General features: G+C 40.3%; 2 protein-coding genes across 9 annotated transcripts in view; one reads left to right on the top strand and one right to left on the bottom strand.

Annotated features, from left to right (window-relative positions):
• Positions 1-6,879, top strand: part of IGSF10 (immunoglobulin superfamily member 10) — an 81,071-nt gene extending 74,192 nt beyond the window's left edge. Inside the window, exons 3-4 of one of the 2 annotated variants that reach the window (XM_040480489.1) lie at positions 465-1,365; positions 4,473-6,879. In XM_040480489.1, coding sequence (XP_040336423.1) covers positions 465-1,365; positions 4,473-6,381 — 2,810 coding nt within the window. In that variant the 3' untranslated portion in view covers positions 6,382-6,879. The remainder of the gene's footprint in view (positions 1-464; positions 1,366-4,472) is intronic. The other variant, XM_040480488.1, reaches the window with a different exon arrangement.
• A 1,219-nt stretch (positions 6,880-8,098) lies between these two features.
• MED12L (mediator complex subunit 12L) overlaps positions 8,099-18,302 on the bottom strand; it is a 341,839-nt gene continuing 331,635 nt past the window's right edge. For all 7 annotated transcript variants that reach the window (XM_040480492.1, XM_040480491.1, XM_040480494.1 and 4 more), the window contains 2 exons: positions 13,175-13,256; positions 8,099-10,279 (listed from right to left, as the gene is read on the bottom strand). In XM_040480492.1, coding sequence (XP_040336426.1) covers positions 10,227-10,279; positions 13,175-13,256 — 135 coding nt within the window. In that variant the 3' untranslated portion in view covers positions 8,099-10,226. The remainder of the gene's footprint in view (positions 10,280-13,174; positions 13,257-18,302) is intronic.

Genomic DNA, 18,302 nt, shown 5'->3' with positions numbered 1-18,302 from the left:
TAGTCACGGAACAAGGAAAAGACTGTGTTATGTTTCAGGGTTACACATACAAAGAACACCAGTTTCAAATCTCTCCAACATACAGAAATGATTAATATCCTCATTTGACATTTGCAGCATAAAGTTTTTTGCTCATTAGAAGGTTAATATGTTTTAACATGTTAATTAAGAACAGTTTGAAATGTTTTGAAGGCAGATACAAAGAAATGTGATTTGAAAGAGAGCCTTCTCTTTTTCATTGTGTTGAACCATATGACTTTTAAATTAAAATTATGGAAATAAACTTCCAGGAACAATTTTATCAATCTTAACAGTAAGTGGCCTAATTTTAATTTTAAATATATTTGTTCTCAGTAGCCTAACAGCCCCTCCCAAAGCTTTCCTCTTGAGACTTCCCCTTGAGGAATTTGATTTCTATTTAAACTTTGACGACCTATGACTATAAATTTCTTTTTTCTTATCAGGATTTGATATGGCTAAAGAGAAACAGAATAGCAGATTCCAGGTGCTACCTAATGGCACCCTGTCCATACAGAGTGTGGACATTCAGGACCGCGGACAGTACCTGTGCTCAGCATCCAATCCGCTTGGTACTGATCGCCTTCATGTCACCTTGTCCGTGGTTTCCTATCCCCCCAGGATCCTGGATAGACGTACCAAAGAGATCACAGTTCATTCCGGAAACAGCGTGGAACTGAAGTGCAGAGCTGAAGGTAGACCAAGTCCTACAATCTCCTGGATTCTCGCAAACCAAACAGTGGTCTCAGAATCATCTAAGGGGAACAGGCAGGCCCTGGTGACATCTGATGGAACGTTGGTCATCCACAATCTCAGCATTTATGACCGGGGCTTTTACAAGTGCATGGCCAGCAATTCAGCTGGCCAGGATTCACTGCTGGTCAAAATACAAGTCATTGCAGCCCCACCTGTTATTCTGGAGCAAAAGAGGCAAATCATTGTAGGGACTTGGGGTGAAAGTTTGAAATTGCCCTGTACTGTCAAAGGGACTCCTCAGCCCAGTGTTCACTGGGTCCTCTCTGATGGCACTGAAGTGAAACCACTGCAGTTTATAAGTTCCAAGTTGTTATTATTTTCAAATGGGACTCTGTATATAAGAAATGTAGCCTCTTCAGACAGGGGCACTTATGAATGCATCGCTACCAGCACCACTGGCTCTGAGAGAAGAGTGGTAATTCTTACAGTGGAAGAGCGAGAAACCATGCCCAGGATAGAATTTGCATCCCAGAAGTGGACTGAGGTGAATTTTGGGGACAAATTACTACTGAACTGCTCAGCCATTGGGGAGCCCAAACCCAGAATAATCTGGAGGCTACCATCCAAAGCTGTTGTCGACCAGTGGCACAGGTAAACCATACCTTTGTGTTGAGATGATCTTCTGTACAGTTTCTGAAATGGAAAAAACAATACGGTGAAGCCAGCAGCAGATTGAGAGAGCTCACAGACTGGACATACAAGTAACTCTTTCAGAAGAGAACTAATCCTTTTGAGGTTAATATAAAATGATATATAAAAATCAACCTTCTTACATGTTTAAGTCTAAGGGCCAGCTAGCTATTCAATTCTTACTGAATTCACATAGTTAAAAGCAGATTAACAATCTCATTTGCTTTCATACTTGGGACAGCTTTAAGATGGTAACTATGTAAAAGTATTTGTAATTTCTCTATCCAAAAAGAGGGAGGAGGGAATTTTGTAATGCAATCAACTTTCTGTGTAATCTTGAATACAGTTTCCACCACTTGTGCAGAAAGCACAATGCAAGAAGGTATTACATTCCTGATGGGAATAACAGCTAAAGTTCAACATTTAGGTTATTAAGGAAAAGATCTAAAACACTTTTTGGATGTTAAGTCAATTTTGGAAAAATGGAAATCTTATCCAGGGGCACTAAAAGATTTAAGTAAAGTCTTAAAAAATTAACTGAAAGGAAGTCTGGAGAGTGTTCTAAAAACACATTATTAGTACCTCAAAATAAATCTTGACCAGGTATCTACCTCCTTCAGAGGTAAACAGCAAGGAAATTAAGTACGTTATTTATATTTGGTTTTGGGGGAGTATTTATGGAACACAGATTGTTCATATTGTGGAAGAGGCAACTGAGTGTATAAAGATCACAGATGCTACCATGGGCCCATGAGAGGTACTGGCATTTTTTTCTTTTATAATGAAATTCAACTTGTTTGCTAACTAAACACCTCAATTATTATTTTGCAACTAATCTCAAAAAGGTAAGGATACTCTTAGATGCTTTAGATATGTCAACTGAAACAAAAGGGGCAATTTATTGCAAAAAGAAAAAAAAAGTCCTTGCTGTTTCCACTTCTTAGCTTTAGAAGGTTCAACTTTAGAGTCTAAAAATGAGAAAACTTTCATCATAGCTGTGCTTATCTGCGACTCCTTCATCATGACCAAAAAAAGCAAAACCCTTTCCCTTTCTTAAAGCCTACTTTTCACCTGAACCAAAAAGCCTCTTCTGGGTTTTCAAAAACAGTTTTGATTCAGAGCACTACCAGTCTGTCTCCAGTACTTTCAACATATATGACTTGTTTCAGCACAGAATGGTTTCCTCTTCTTCAGAACCTCCCTCCTCATGACCTAAGAGCTTGTTACAAGGCAGAGCATCTGGTCTCACCCCAGACCTGCTGAATCAGAATCTGCACTTTAAAAAGATACCCAGATGCATCACATGCTCAATAAAGGCTGAGAAGCATTGCTTTAGAAACAATACAGACACTTGCTTGTACATTATTAATCTTCATAAAGAATTCTATTTCTTTTACACGGGGACCACTTCTACTTTCAAAAGTCAATTTTGTCTCTTAAAAATACTAGTTTACCAAAAGAAACCGCTATCGTCTCTTCTTCTATATTACAACTTGCAGCTGCATCCAGATTTGGGGGCAGGACAAGGTCACTCTACAAATCAATGGTTCTCAAAGGACGCAGTCCCCCTGCCAGTATCATTAGCATTGCCTAAGAACGTGGCAAATCAGAAACTGAGTCTGTGTTTTAACAAGCAATCTGTGTTCTTAAAAGCCTTCCAGGTGATTTTAGTGCCTGCTAAAATTTGAGACTGGTTCTCAAACTGTTACTTAGGAGCTACAGTCACCTGGGATGTTTGTTACTCACTGGGTTCCCAGACCCCTGGCCAAATCTAGTGAATCAGAATCTCTGAAAAGTGAAGTCAGGAAATGCAGGTGATGAGAGAACTGTTTTTGAGAGCCAAGATTTAGAGCACTGTTCTCGGACTTGGCTGCATGAGAATCATTGGAAAACTAAGAATCCTGATGCCTAGGTCACACTCCACACCAATTTAGTCAAATTCAGGGAGGTGGGACCCATTTTATACTCCATAAATGATTTTCATATTCACCCAAGTTTAAGAATCAGTGCTTTTATAAAGTATTAGATAAGAATATCAGGTGGTGAAAAAGATAGGAATTTGAGAACTAGCCCTGTAACCCGAGGCAAGTTACTAAGGCTCTCTAAATATCAGTACTTTCAGCTGTATAGTGGGGAACTACTTAAAGATTTAAAATAACAATACCTTTTGTAACGTACCACAACACTATCCATACTTGTTTGCTGGAGAATGAAAAGTGACTTGGGCTGTTTGACTTGCGTAGCGGCTATGCTGTGAAAGATTGTCCAAGCTTTCTTCTTGTTTCTTTTGCCTGCTTGGCACATTGCCAAAAAAAAGTGGAAGAAAAACACGTATAGATGTTCTCTGATGGATGATCTCGATCCCATTTTTAGTGCCAATTCATTTTCCAAGGGCCTTTCTGAAAAGCTAGATTTGGTTTTATCAGGAAACATGTGCCACCTGGTGGTTCACTGTGGTAATGGCAGGCTGTGATAACTTCAGGGAGAAAAATAGCGTGGCACAGTTGGACAAAACGCAGAGACCACTTTTCAGCTGCCGCAAAGCACAGATCCAACAGCAGGCTTCTAATGAGTCTCACATTGACATGACATTTTCCTTCTTCATAACAAATCATAATTTATTTTATAACCACATAATTCTGTTTTGTTACTAGTCTTTTTAAAAAATATAGTCTGGCATCTTTCCTGAGCAAGTATGCATGAAAGTTCTTTACTGACAGTCACAAGATAATCATTTGATATGTAAAAATCATTCAATATGATGAAGGTCATGTGTCTAAGGCATCCAACATTTCTAGCATTCTCAGCATTATATTTCTAAAATCACGATTGTAAAAGACATTTGAAGTCCATCTGAGAAATATTCTTTGCACCGTATTGAATCTGCTCAATGAGATAATTTTATCTTTCAGGAAATGGCTTAGAAGACAGTCAATAAGCTAGAACTGATTTTAACTTCACTGCAACAGTTTAAGAAAATGTCCATAAAGCTAATCCTATGTAAATAAGGACAACTCTTTCACCCCTTGCTAATAGCTGCACACTCAAAATGTGTCTTCTCTCCTTAGAATGGGCAGCCGCATCCACGTCTATCCAAATGGATCCTTGTTTATTGGCTCAATAACAGAAAAAGATGGCGGTGACTACTTGTGTGTGGCCAGAAACAAAATGGGAGATGATCTGATACTGATGCATGTGAGCCTACGACTGAAACCCGCTAAAATTTATCACAAGCAACATTTTAAAAAGCAGGTATTTCATGGGAAAGATTTCCAAGTTGATTGTGAGGCTTCTGGCTCACCAGTGCCTGAGATATCTTGGAGTTTGCCTGATGGAACGATGATAAACAATGCAATGCAAGCCGATGACAGTGGCCTCAGGACCAGGAGGTATACCCTTTTTGAAAATGGAACCTTATACTTCAACAAAGTTGGGATAGCAGAGGAAGGAGATTATACTTGCTATGCCCAGAACACTCTAGGGAAGGATGAAATGAAGGTCCACCTAACGGTCATAACAGCTGCCCCACGGATCAGGCAGGGTTACAAGACTAACATGCGAATCAAGGCTGGAGACACGGTGGTCCTTGACTGTGAGGTCGTTGGTGAACCCAAACCAAAAGTATTTTGGTTGCTGCCTTCCCATGATATGATTTCATTCTCTAAGGACCGATACACATTTCATGCCAACGCATCTCTGTCCATCAACAAAGTGAAGCTACTCGATTCTGGAGAGTATGTGTGTGTGGCCCGAAATCCCAGTGGGGATGACACCAAAATGTACAAACTGGATGTCGTCTCCAAACCTCCATTAATCAATGGTCTGTATACAAACAAAACAGTTATTAAAGCCACAGCTGTGAGGCATTCCAAAAAACACTTTGACTGCAGAGCCGAAGGAACACCATTGCCTCAGATCATGTGGATCATGCCGGACAATATTTTCCTCACAGCCCCATACTATGGAAGCAGAATCACAGTCCATAAAAATGGAACCTTGGAAATTAGGAATGTGAGGCTTTCAGATTCAGCAGATTTTATCTGTGTGGCTCGGAATGAAGGAGGAGAGAGCATGCTGGTGGTACAGTTAGAAGTATTAGAAATGCTAAGAAGACCAACATTCAGAAATCCATATAATGAAAAAATAGTTGCCCAGCTTGGCAAGTCCACAGCATTGAATTGCTCTGTGGATGGTAACCCACCACCTGAAATAATCTGGATTTTACCAAATGGCACAAGATTTCCCAATGAACCTCGAATTTCTCAGTATCTGATAGCAAGCAATGGCTCTTTTATCATTTCTAAAACAACTCGAGATGATGCAGGAAAATATCGGTGTGCAGCAAGAAATCAAGTTGGCTATATTGAAAAATTAATTGTATTAGAAATTGGCCAGAAGCCAGTCATTCTTACTTATGCACTGGGAACAGTTTACTGTTTCAGTGGAGACTCTCTATCCCTGCAATGTGTGTCTGATGGAAGCCCTAAGCCAAATATCAAGTGGACTACACCAAGCGGTTATATAATAGATGGGCCTCAAATTAATGGAAAATTCATATTGCATGAAAATGGCACCTTAGTCATCAAAGACGCAACAGCTTACGACAGAGGAAACTATATTTGTAAGGCTCAAAATAGTGTTGGCCATGCCCTGATTACTGTTCCAGTAATGGTTGTAGCCTACGCACCCCGAATTACAAATCGCCCACCCAGGAGCATTCTCACAAGGACAGGAGCTGCCCTTCAGCTCCTCTGTGTGGCCCTGGGAGTCCCCAAGCCAGAAATCACATGGGAGATGCCTGACCACTCCTTGCTCTCAATGGCAAATAAAGGGAGGACTCATGGAATTGAGCCTTTTCACCCCCGAGGTACCCTCATCATTCAGAATCCCCAAACCTCAGATTCTGGGATATACAAATGCACAGCAAGGAATCCACTGGGTAGTGATTATGCAACAACTTATATTCAGGTAATCTGAAATGAAATAAAATTGAACAGAGTCAACACCTGGACAGAGTTTATTTTTTGGAAGAAGTTTAATCAAAGGCAGCCATAGGCATGTAAATGAATTTGAGTACATTTACAATATTAAATTCATAATGGACATGCAAAAAAAAAAAAAAAGACTTGTAAATAAATGCAGTATGACGGATAGTGATTTTGTTAATTGATCTCCAAACAGACTTTTAACTTAAGGCACTTTTATTTTGCCAACAAATAACAATGAACATTAAGGTAAAACTGTCCACCATAAAATAACAAATGACTAATGTATCTGAATTCTTCATTCAAGAATGGGCTTTTTCTCTTACTACCAGCTGCCTAGTGTCCACCTTCTATCAATGTTACAAGCATGGCACTAAAAAGAGACAATGGAAAAGATTAAATTTGCAGTCTTGATGTAAATTTATCATTTTGATGTGTGGATATTTTGTGGCTGGTTTAGAAATATTTTAGTAAAACCTAGAGAAAATAAGCACTGTTTTTATTATGATTATTGTGTACACTGAAATTTTTCATTGATGGGGAATACAAAAATGCTTTAATAACTGCATTTAAAATAAAGGCAGCCTAACTTTTCCACAAGTAAAAAGCAACTTAACACCTACACTTCATAAAATGTGAAAAGGGGGGTTGATTACCTCTTTACTGAGATAAACTAATTAAAAAGCCTTCAAAAATACAACAAAACTTCTTTATCACTTCAAAATCTAACTCAGGCATCCTTGGTTTGGAACGCTTTTTAAGGAAAATATTCTGAGGAGGAACCATTGCTTTAAGGAGCAAGTTATTTCATTAAGTGATAATCCTTTAGGGGAAAGGAAAATGGAAAAATCTCGATCTAAGACATAAATACATATAATGAAGTTTCATTGTACTTAAAATTTGATCAAACCTAACATTAAATGTTGCTTTTTTGTAATTCAATGTGAATTGATTTGGGGGAACATTATGATTCATCTTTTTTTTAATTCTAGAGGCTGGGATTTTCCAGCGTAATTTATTTTAAGTGGGAAAAAAAGGATATGCCATAGGTCTTGCTCAGATACCTCAGCACACAAAACCAAGAACTATGTTAGCCCCTGCTGATCGTGTTTTCATCACACCAACTTTCAGCTGGCCCCACATAAGAGGGGGCCTGATTGCTACTAGCTCTGATGTTGGTACCCTGTGGCCACAGGCGGTCAAACATACTCATTCTCCCTGTGACCTCCTCTACTTCGGGGCTAAGAGGAGTAAATAAAACGACAAATGTAAACTACTAGGAATGAGAGTATGGTGTAAACAGGTATATTTAAGGGATTCTTCTGGCCAATTTCAAAGTCTTATTTTTACAAGGCCTGGGGGGGCGGGCCGGGGGAGGGTCCTCCATCTTAACCTAAGATAATTTCCTATCTTACAAAGCAAAACCACCAGGTTCTGGCAAAGGATACGGCTTTCCCTTGTGACTTTAATGCAAATTAATGCATTTGCTAAAAAAAAAAAAAAAAAAAAAAAGAAACCCCTTAGGATATAGGATTAAGTGGAAGGAAATGTGCTAAGACTAGATTAAAAATTCCAGTTGCTCTCTTTATAATGCACAGGGGTAAACCAGGTTTTTCCTCAACCTTCTATAGAACCTGAATTACACCATAACTTAGCTTTGTCACCTGAAAAGAAAAGGACGCAACAAGAAAACAGGTATACCCCACAGCTTTCATGTGCAAAATGATTATTAATAAATTAATTTCACTAACTTATGCAAACCATAAAGTGCATACAAATGCTATGCAATTATAACACTCATTCTTGAAACAATATTACTGCTGTTTGCGATACTGAACTATAAAAATATATGGTTCAAACTGAAAATTGGCATTTTAAATACCAATAATTCTTGAAAAGAAAATCAGGACGGAACATGACTCACTCACTAGGCACAACATTCACATTTCGGTTGTTTTGCCAAGGCAATTATTATATGGATATATTACTTTGAAGAAAAATAACTTCATGAAATCTAAGTATGATTCTCAAGAGGAAAAAAAAAAAAAAAAGCACAAAACCCCCAAAACCTGATATACAAAACCAGTTGAAATGTAAAGATCTGTCTTCCGAAAGCAGATAGAATATGTTAATTTAGTGAAAAGAATGGTCTTTAATGTTTTGGCAAAGTCTTTTCCAGCCCAGAGTAAACATGAAATGAGCAGGCTGGAGTGAATTATTTCACAGTGTACAAAGCAGTTCACATGGGTGCTGCCACAGCAAAGTAAGCGGACATGTATTTGAGGTCGTTTGCATGAGTCAAACTTTGCAATGAGTAACTCACCTAGGAAGATATAAATTATTTATATAATGATCTGCAAAAGAAACGCTCTAAAGTTGTTCTAGCTACGTTTTAAAAAAGTAGTTCTACGTGGTTTGCTCATTATAGACAAGTCTATTCACAGTATGCTCAACTACATTACATGTAAAATCATATGGCAAAAGAAAATGAATTAACACAAAACATGGGAAAATATCCCCCACATGTTTTAAAATGCCCTGCAATTTTCACATTCAAAATTTTATGCATCTAAATCTAAAAAAATATTATATGGAATACTCTTAAGTTACACAAACTGATAATAATTTACTGTATTTTTTACTCTAATAGGAGCAAATTACCACATACTTGAACAAAGTTAAAATAGTTACTATTTCTTTATAATAAATTTGATGTATAATTTACTTGTGCTTTTTGCACCAATTTATAAATACAGTATATGCAATACACAACCAAGACTGACACCAACATTAATAGTTAAATTCAAAATAGCAAATACTTACCATACAAAATAAACAGCAAATACACCTTTATGAAAACCAGAGCCTTCTGGACTTGGGGGCCAGATTCTCTGGAAACCACATCAAATTTGAGCGCTGTGGAATCTCAGGCCAGCGGCAAGACTGTTTGTTCTCAAGTTGGCATAAGGTTCACGAGAACCAAGTGTCCTTTTTTGCCAAATCTGGCAATAATAATGGGAACAATTCCACTGTGGCTTGTTCGGGCCTTTAGAATTTTACATGTTGTACCTTCACAAAGACTCTGGTCAATGATCTTGTAACTGAAAACAAACTCAAGTACAGCTACTTCTAACAGGCTTCCACAGATCTTAGGGTGGCTCTCACAGAAGCCTGGGTTTAAGTTCTTGATCTAAGAAATTTAAGTACTAAGCAACAATCTGTTTCAGCACCTTTTGACCACAACAAAAGCAAAGAAAAATCCTACATAAATAAGAACGAAGTTTATAAAGTGCTTATGAAATTACAAACATTTCAAATTAGAGCAATGCAAATAGATGTCCATTTCACCATCACAGGTGAAAGTAGAATAAATGGATTATTCTCCTGTCAAGATTGGACATGCCTTTCAAATCAGTAGTTTGGTCCAGCAGTTTGGGAAAAAAACAAAACAAAACAAACTACAAAAAAACCCTTCATCATTAATGAATACATGAATATTTTAAATCCACCATAATTCATTCTAGGAGATTCAAAAAAAAAAAAAAAAAAGCACCAATTTCAAAAGATCTGCTACCAAGCTCTTCCTTGAATAGGCCTGCAGGATCCACATTTTTATAACTACTTTAAAGTTGAAAGTAACAAAAAAAAAAAAACCCCAAACCACACCTCCTCTTCTCTTTGTTTAAATGCCTCTATGTGAAATGTAGCACAAAATATAGAAAAACTTCAAAGAAAGAAAAGAACATAGGGACATTTCTAAAGATGACTGATGCATTAAATTTGATTTTCTATTTTTCAGTGCAAACATAAAACTTTAGGTCTTGTCCTCTTCCAGATTCAGAAGTGTGATGGGTGCCCATAGGGAGTCACTCCTTGCTGTGGCTGGTTACCTAATGAGAAAAATAAATTCAAATAAAATTGCGGATGCAAAATTATACCACCGACAGATGCTACCCTCCTGTCACCGTTCTCAGTACCAGCTTCAAGAACAGGGGAACAGACTGGCCAGGGAGTGCACGCTAGCCCAGAGACCTGAACGGTAAGGTCTAAATATGGCAACTGAATTCATTCCACACAGACACCTGCTCTACATCAGAGTCCTCCGCCTGCCAGCACAAAGCCTTGGGACACTAACTGGCCCATCTAAAGTCTCTGTCTCTGAACTAAGAAACAACTCAGTACTAACATATGGAAGGACTCTAAGTATTGTAAAATGTTGAAAGTTCCCAAAACTTTCACACTGACATTATAGTAAGTGAGAGAAAAGTGGTGTGGGATGGGAAAATCTTCTGCAAATCGCCGTAAGTTACATAAAAGAGAAGTGTACAGGGTGTATACATGTGTGAGAGTGGTTGTGTGTGTCGACTCAAGTCTGTGCCTATGCATATGTGTACATGTGTGCATGTACACACACACCTAGAAAAATAGAATAGTAGGGACAAACTCTCCTACAGAGACTTAGAAACAGCTACTGCTGGGGTGCCTGGGTGGCTCGGTCAGTTAAGCATTTCAGCCCAGATCTTGATCTCCTGGTTTGTGAGTTTGAGCCCTGCATCAGGCTCTGCACTGATGGTGCTGAGTCTGCTTGGGATTTCCTCTCCAACCACCCCCCCACCACCCCTTCTCTGCCCCTTCAACCTCCTTCTCTCCCAAATTAAATGAAAGAAAAGAAAAGGAAAGGAAAAAGAAAGGAAAAGAAAAGAAAAGAAAAGAAAAGAAAAGAAAAGAAAAGAAAAGAAAAGAAAAGAAAAGAAAAGAAAAGAAAAGAAAAGAAAAGGAAAGGAAAAGAAAAGAAAAGAAAGGAAAAGAAAAAGAGGGAGGGGAGGGGAGAAACAGCTACTGCTTCCATAACTCTGGTGGGACTATTCAAATCCAAAGGCTCCATTCACGTGAGTGAGGATACAAAAGGGGCCATCTGGAGTTGTACAGTGTAGAGTTGAATGATGTGTCAGCAAAGTGGCCATTATTCCAAAGTGGCCATTATTCAACCAAGGAGGCTGGCATAACTGCTAATATGAGGAAGCAGAGTGTGTTGTGGTTAAGAGGTAGGCTCTGGAAGCAGACCATCTGAATTCCAAGTCCCAGTTCTGCCCCTTACTTTTAGCTGAATAACTTGGGCCAATGAGTTCAACTCCCTCATCTAGAATATAGGGATAGTAATACCTAAACTCACAGGGTGGTTTTTAAGGAATTAAGTGAATTAATATATGTGAAGTCACAACGCCTGGGCCAAAACAAGTGTTCCGTAAATGATGGGTTAAAACGAAAATGAGACCTGCATTTCATGAGTTCTGGGCAACAGGAAATAGAGGTAGATATGCTCCCAAAATAGGTGATACTGCATAAAAACCATAGGTACTTATTTCTAAAGAGAAGGAAAAAAAAAAAACCCTAAAATATAAGCATGTTGTCTCTGTGTTAAAACTTTACTCTCTCTTTAGCCAAGTGAAAGTAGGAACTCTCGAATAAAACAATAAAATTTTAACCTCACATTTGTTTAATAAACCACACCTATTACACAGTAGTTAGAAAAGAAGATGGATTTAAATGATTTAACAAATTAAATGAGGCTAAAAAAGGCAAATATTTTTAAAGGGAAAAAAAGCAAGGTATATAAGAGGGGTACTCCCTCCACCAGGAAATCAACACGGACAGCAGCCAGGCAGAAAGTTAAGACGAAAACCAAGTTGCTCCTCAGTCACAAACTGACACTCCTCCTGACAACATCCTCCCAGAGTCACACAGCTGCCTTTAGGACTAGCTGGTCTCTAATCTGCCTTGAAAAGGACACAAACTGAGACCCAGAACAAACTGCCAGTCTCGACAGAGCTGGCACCGGAATTTAGACTTAACTTCTGGGCCAATATTCTTTGCATCACAGGGGTCTGGCTCCCATTTCTTTTTTTTTTTTTTTTTTTAATTTTTTTTTTCAACGTTTATTTATTTTTGGGACAGAGAGAGACAGAGCATGAACGGGGGAGGGGCAGAGAGAGAGGGAGACACAGAATCAGAAACAGGCTCCAGGCTCTGAGCCATCAGCCCAGAGCCTGACGCGGGGCTCGAACTCCCGGACCGCGAGATCGTGACCTGGCTGAAGTCGGACGCTTAACCGACTGCGCCACCCAGGCGGGGTCTGGCTCCCATTTCTAAAAATATTTCCCATCCTGTGATGGCAACACATGGATGATTCAATTCATGGGAGCACACTGCCGACATCTAGGTGAGGTGTGGTGAAATGAGTTGTTGGAACTGCTGTAGAGAGGCAGCACAATTAAACAAACAAAATTCACACCAGCAAAGCAGGCAGGGATTTCTCTGCCCTGTTATCAGGAAGGACGGGATGGTGCAGTGGCAAGAAGAGTCACAGGCTCAGGGCTGGCACTCCTCCAGGTCAGACTTTGGGGGGCCACGGCACCTCCTTCATCAGCACACTTGAGGGCATCAGCCAAGTTGTTCTCCGAACCTTCCGGCTTGCTAAAAAAGGGTACCTGCAGTTCTGCACGGGTTTCCCAAATGCAAAGAAGCATTTCTGGGTTCAGATGGAAGCAAGAGAAAACATCTCTGAACTCGAAAAAAAGATTGGGACTTTTCCAGGGCGGGTGGGGGGGGGGAGCATTTGAACCAGATGGAACCCCAACAAAACAACAACCAGCCTGGACTAAAATGAAGATGAAAACGGTACCGAAGGAAGACAGTGCAGATTTTGCGGAGCCACCAGCTTGTGTTTTGCCTGCTTGTTTTTAGTCTCCGGGGAGCCATCTGTTCTGGGATGCAGGGGTACTTACTAGAAAGCTGCTTCTGGAGCTGCCGCACCAGGGCGGCCGTCTGTTGCTGCTGCTGGGTCTGCTGCAAGCCTTGCCTGGGAAACTGTAATTGCAACAGAAGATAGGAGAGAAATCAGCCCGTGGCGCCTGTCACAGACAAGAACACAGACTCACTCCCGGGGCCGATCTGTAACATACCTTTCACGCTTTGAAGATCAAAGTGCCATGTCCAGTGGGCATATACTACTTTTCATCTACACCCTGATGTACACCTGGAGAACATCTCAAGTGCCAATCCATTCAAGATCTCACTCTCCAGCTGGTTACCAAGCATTTATTTGAAGAGGCTTGATGAAGGAGTGGCCCAGGGGTGGCCCAAGAGGTCAAATGTCCTTGGTATCTTACCCTTCCCAGTTGGCCAGTGACTATTATGATATTATAAACCATTTTCAGGGGCGCCTGGGTGGCGCAGTCGGTTAAGCGTCCGACTTCAGCCAGGTCACGATCTCGCGGTCCGTGAGTTCGAGCCCCGCGTCAGGCTCTGGGCTGATGGCTCAGAGCCTGGAGCCTGTTTCCGATTCTGTGTCTCCCTCTCTCTCTGCCCCTCCCCCGTTCATGCTCTGTCTCTCTCTGTCCCAAAAATAAATAAACGTTGAAAAAAAAATTAAAAAAAAAAACATTTTCATTGGCAACATGAAAGTTCCCAGGCTGGAGGATTTGTTCAAGCACCACAGGCCTTGCCTTGCACAGATAGAGACAAGGATCTGGTGACACAGCAGTGCCCTCCATCCAGGATTCACTGGGGACTATGTCCTCCCATGGGATGCAGGATGAAGGGCAGGCAGTGTTACTATTTTCCTTGATACAAAGCGGGATAACTGCACCTTGCCAATTTTTTTCTATTGCCCAAAACGAGAGGGAAAAATAAAACTCCACCTTTCATTCCTGTGGAAATGTTAGTAAACTAAAAAGTGGTTACTATTCTATTCAGTGGTTTCTAGGTTTATTTGGAAATATTACCGTATTTAACAAAACCTAATATGCTACTATGTACTGAGAAATATTCTAGACATCGTAGGTATACATTAGCCCATTTAAGCCTAATGAGGTACTACCTATCCTCAATCACTTATCCAAAGTCCTTGCATTTATGATTTACTATGACACATCCGTAATAGACAGACTAAGCAAGGCCCAGGACAGTACTACATAAATCACTCAATATCTGCAGCAAAACACACAACTAGTCCTATCAGGCAGGATAAATGAAAAGAGATTCTGTCTGGTTAGGTCAGCATTTACAACCAAATGGGTTCAGGTCAGTTTTTGCCGTTCCATAAATAAAATATCCATTTCCATTTCAAAGTAAAATATCCGGCGTCTGGGTGGCTCATTTGGTTAAGCGCCCCACTCTTGATTTTGGCTTAGGTCATGATCTCATGGTTCATCAGTTTAAGCCATACATCGGGCTCTGCACTGACAGCATGGAGCCTGCTTGGGATTCTCTCCCTCCCTCTCTCTCTGCCCCTCCCCCAACTCATAAGCAAGCATTCTCATAAAATACATAAACTTTAAAATTTCAAAATTGTTTGAATTTTAGAAATGAATATAAGGGACTGTGAACCTTTACTGCTACTATTCTCATTTACAGATGAGGAAATTGAGGCTCCAAGGTGTTCAGCCACTCACCCATGTTTCCTGTCAGAATTGGGGCAGGGATTCAGACAAAGCTTTCTGGATTCAGAACTTATTATTTTAACCACGATCCAGTGCTATATTTAATTGGGAATATTAGCTTCCAAATATTAACTTACTTGGAAATAATCACAGATTCTAAATGGTGGGCTGCAAAGGTGTCTAATTTTAACTTCTCATTTGATTAACATATTGAGGTACATAGTACATAACTATTTAACATTTATTCATTCAAAAGATGCTTAGCTGTCTTCTTTCATGTTCGTTTAAAGTCTGTTCCAGGACCCCCCGGGTGGCTCAGTCAGTTGAGCCTCTGACTTTGGCTCAGGTCACGATCTCATGGTTTGTGAGTATGAGCCCCACAACGGGCTTACTGACATCAGCATGGAGTCCGCTTTGGGTCCTCTGTCCTCCTCTCTCCCTGCCCCTACCCTGCTCATGCTCTCCCTCTCTCAAAAATAAACAAACACTTAAAAAAAATAATAAAATCGGGGCGCCTGGGTGGCTCAGTAGGTTGAGCATCTGACTTCAGCTCAGGTCAGGATCTCGCAGTTTGTGAGATCAAGACCCGCGTCGGGCTCTGTGCTGACAGCTCAGAGCCTGGAGCCTGTTTCAGATTCGGTGTCTCCCTCTCTCTGCCCCTTCCCTGCTCATGCTCTCTCTTAAAAATGAATAAACGTTAAAAAATGTCTTAAAAATAATAAAATCTACTCCAAATAGAGTAATTCCTAGAATGAACCATGGTAGTCCATCTTCTCAGAACCTTTATTTTGAGGAGCCTAGGCAGTAACTAATACTTAGGAAGCCTGTGTGCAGTGTGCATGGGTGTGTGAGTACACATGCACATGTACAGGAAGATAACAGGTGTTCTGCTGGGTGGCCTTAAGAGATAATTATTCTCCAGGGAACCCCATGACTATTGGGGGTACCTGCAAAGTCAAATCCATTTTCATAATAATACTAAGGCATTATTTGTTTTTGCTCTCTTTGTCTCAGGAGTGTACAATGCAGTTTTCCAGAAGCTATATAATGTGTGATATTGCAACAAACAGTATGTTTTCCATTTATCCAGACATTTAAATAGAATTCAAAAATGTAAACAATGTCATTCTACTCACTTTATATTTTGAAAAATACTCCTATTTTTATTCTTCATTCATTATTCATAAAAGTGTTATTTCTGGTTAATATGTAATGAGAATTTTAGAATATATTACCAAATGTTAGTAATATTTCTATTTTAATTTCTAATACAACAAATATTAACAGACACATAAAAGCTCTTTGGGTCCACAGTCATTTTTGAATGAGAAGGGGTTCCAAGGCCAAAAACTTTGAGACCAGCTTCCTCAGGCCCCCAGAAGGAAGTGGTGGGACAGGTCTCCAATCCAACGTGCCATCAGTTGTAGTTTTCCTACATACTTCTCTCAAGGCCACTCTGATACTAATTTTTTTTTAATTTTTTTTTAACGTTTATTTATTTTTGAGACAGGGAGAGACAGAGCATGAACAGGGGAGGGTCAGAGAGAGGGAAACACAGAATCTGAAACAGGCTCCAGGCTCTGAGCTGTCAGCACAGAGCCCGACGTGGGGCTCGAACTCACGGACCGCGAGATCATGACCTGAGCCGAAGTCGGCCGCTTAACCAACTGAGCCACCCAGGCACCCCTCTGATACTAATTTTAATTTGCTTTCATCTGTATGTGAATGTCAATAGGCAAGACTTACAATTTCCCTGGGCCCTGGAGCACTTTCCACCAGGGAAAGAGAAAGGGCCACCGGTTCCCACAGAAACCTCACTGGTGAGTGTTTCAAATCAAGTCACTGAACTTCTGCAAAACACTGGCTGAAGAATGTCAAGCCATCAGGGGAAATTTAAAGAGTCACCCTAGTAGGCTCTTCCCCTTTCTTCCTGAATTAGAGTTTCTGGGGCAAAAGTGCTAGATATTTGCATTTGCAAATTTCCCCTAAGTGGTCTGATGCTTGGCTAGATTTCAGACCCATCCCTGAAGTAGGAACTGGAACTTTTAAGGACACACATCAACATGGATCAGTTGAGGTTTCCTAGGGGTTCTAAAAATCACAGTCTGTGTACATTTAAACTTTCCTGCTTAAATCTGATAAATAAAGAGGATAGATTTTTCTAGACCCTATCCGTATAGGAGATGATCATGGTTTTGTTCACCTCTGTGCCTCTGCAGATGTTAATCCCTCCTCTAGAAACCCTTCTTTCCCCCTTCATCCTACCCTATGTGCTCCTAAAAATCTGCTTGTCCTTCGAAGATCAGCTCAAGTGCTCACCTACTCCCTTGGGAATCTGAAGAGCGAATCACTGCTCATGTATCCCTAGTACTGTGGAGATGCCTTTATTATCATATGTGGTGTAATGTGACAATCGCTTCTCTCCCTAGTTTTCTGGATTTTGCTCTTCTTGGGGGCAGTGTGCTCTTGCTGCAACCACAAGACAAAGCACAGAGCTCAACAATGTCGGTCAGGTATAGCCAACTAGCCAACAGGACATAACTACTCTCCACTAAACACATTCTCTGATGAACTAAAAAAAAAAAAAATTTACCATTTTATTATGATGTATTCTGACTAATCCCTTAATCCCTATTTTGACAACACATGCTTATTCAAGAGTGTTTAATATTCCTGCTCAATCATTACTAAGGCACAGTACATATCTAAGTAGCAATTTCTACTTAAATAATTGTCATTGAATCTTTTTGTCTCAGAAAAGCTGGCTTCTTTGGGCGTGTCTTTGCAGCAGCAGACACCGACTGGTCATAAGGAGCAGCAGGGCTGAAGAAAGAGTGCTGGGCCTTTCTACCCCCCCACAGCTGGTTTAGACACTGTATCTTCTGAACGGGTAATAAGTAGGTGGGGCTTTTTTTTTCCTTCATTGCTACGGCATTCAACAAACAAGTCAACAACAGTTAACCAAATCCAGGCACATTTTTGGGTCCTAGGAACACCAAAGAGAGTAAAGCACAGTTCCTGACTCCTGAGAGCTACATCCTAAAACCTATGACCACACTATCGGCGAGCAAAAGACAAAGCACCAAGGAAGGCAACATTTACTTGAAACCTGCACGGCCAACTGAGAGAGTCCAGACAGTTTTAGGGTACTCTGATGAATGGAACACAACCTTTCATCAGTACCAATTCCAGCACCAGTGCCCACGGCACCATGAGGGCCCCTCCACTGAGTGCCTGGCCAGAAGTACATGTGCTCCCATATTGCCATTTGCAAGGTGACACATTCAGAAAGGACCAGCAGCAACAGATTTCAGACTACCAGGCATGGGACTTATTTGCAGTTTAGCTACTAACTTTCATGCAGCCATTTTTAAAAAATCTGTATATAGTTTTTAGTGGGGGGGAAAAAAAAAAATATATATATATATATATCTGTCCTATTACCAGAAATCTCTCACATGTCTTCCCCATC

This window comes from Herpailurus yagouaroundi, unplaced genomic scaffold (assembly GCF_014898765.1).
Source record: "Herpailurus yagouaroundi ecotype Mexico unplaced genomic scaffold, PumYag 159, whole genome shotgun sequence".
NCBI lineage: Eukaryota > Metazoa > Chordata > Mammalia > Carnivora > Felidae > Herpailurus > Herpailurus yagouaroundi.
The sequence above is the reverse complement of the archived record's forward strand: the minus strand, read 5'-3'. Positions and strand labels throughout refer to the sequence as shown.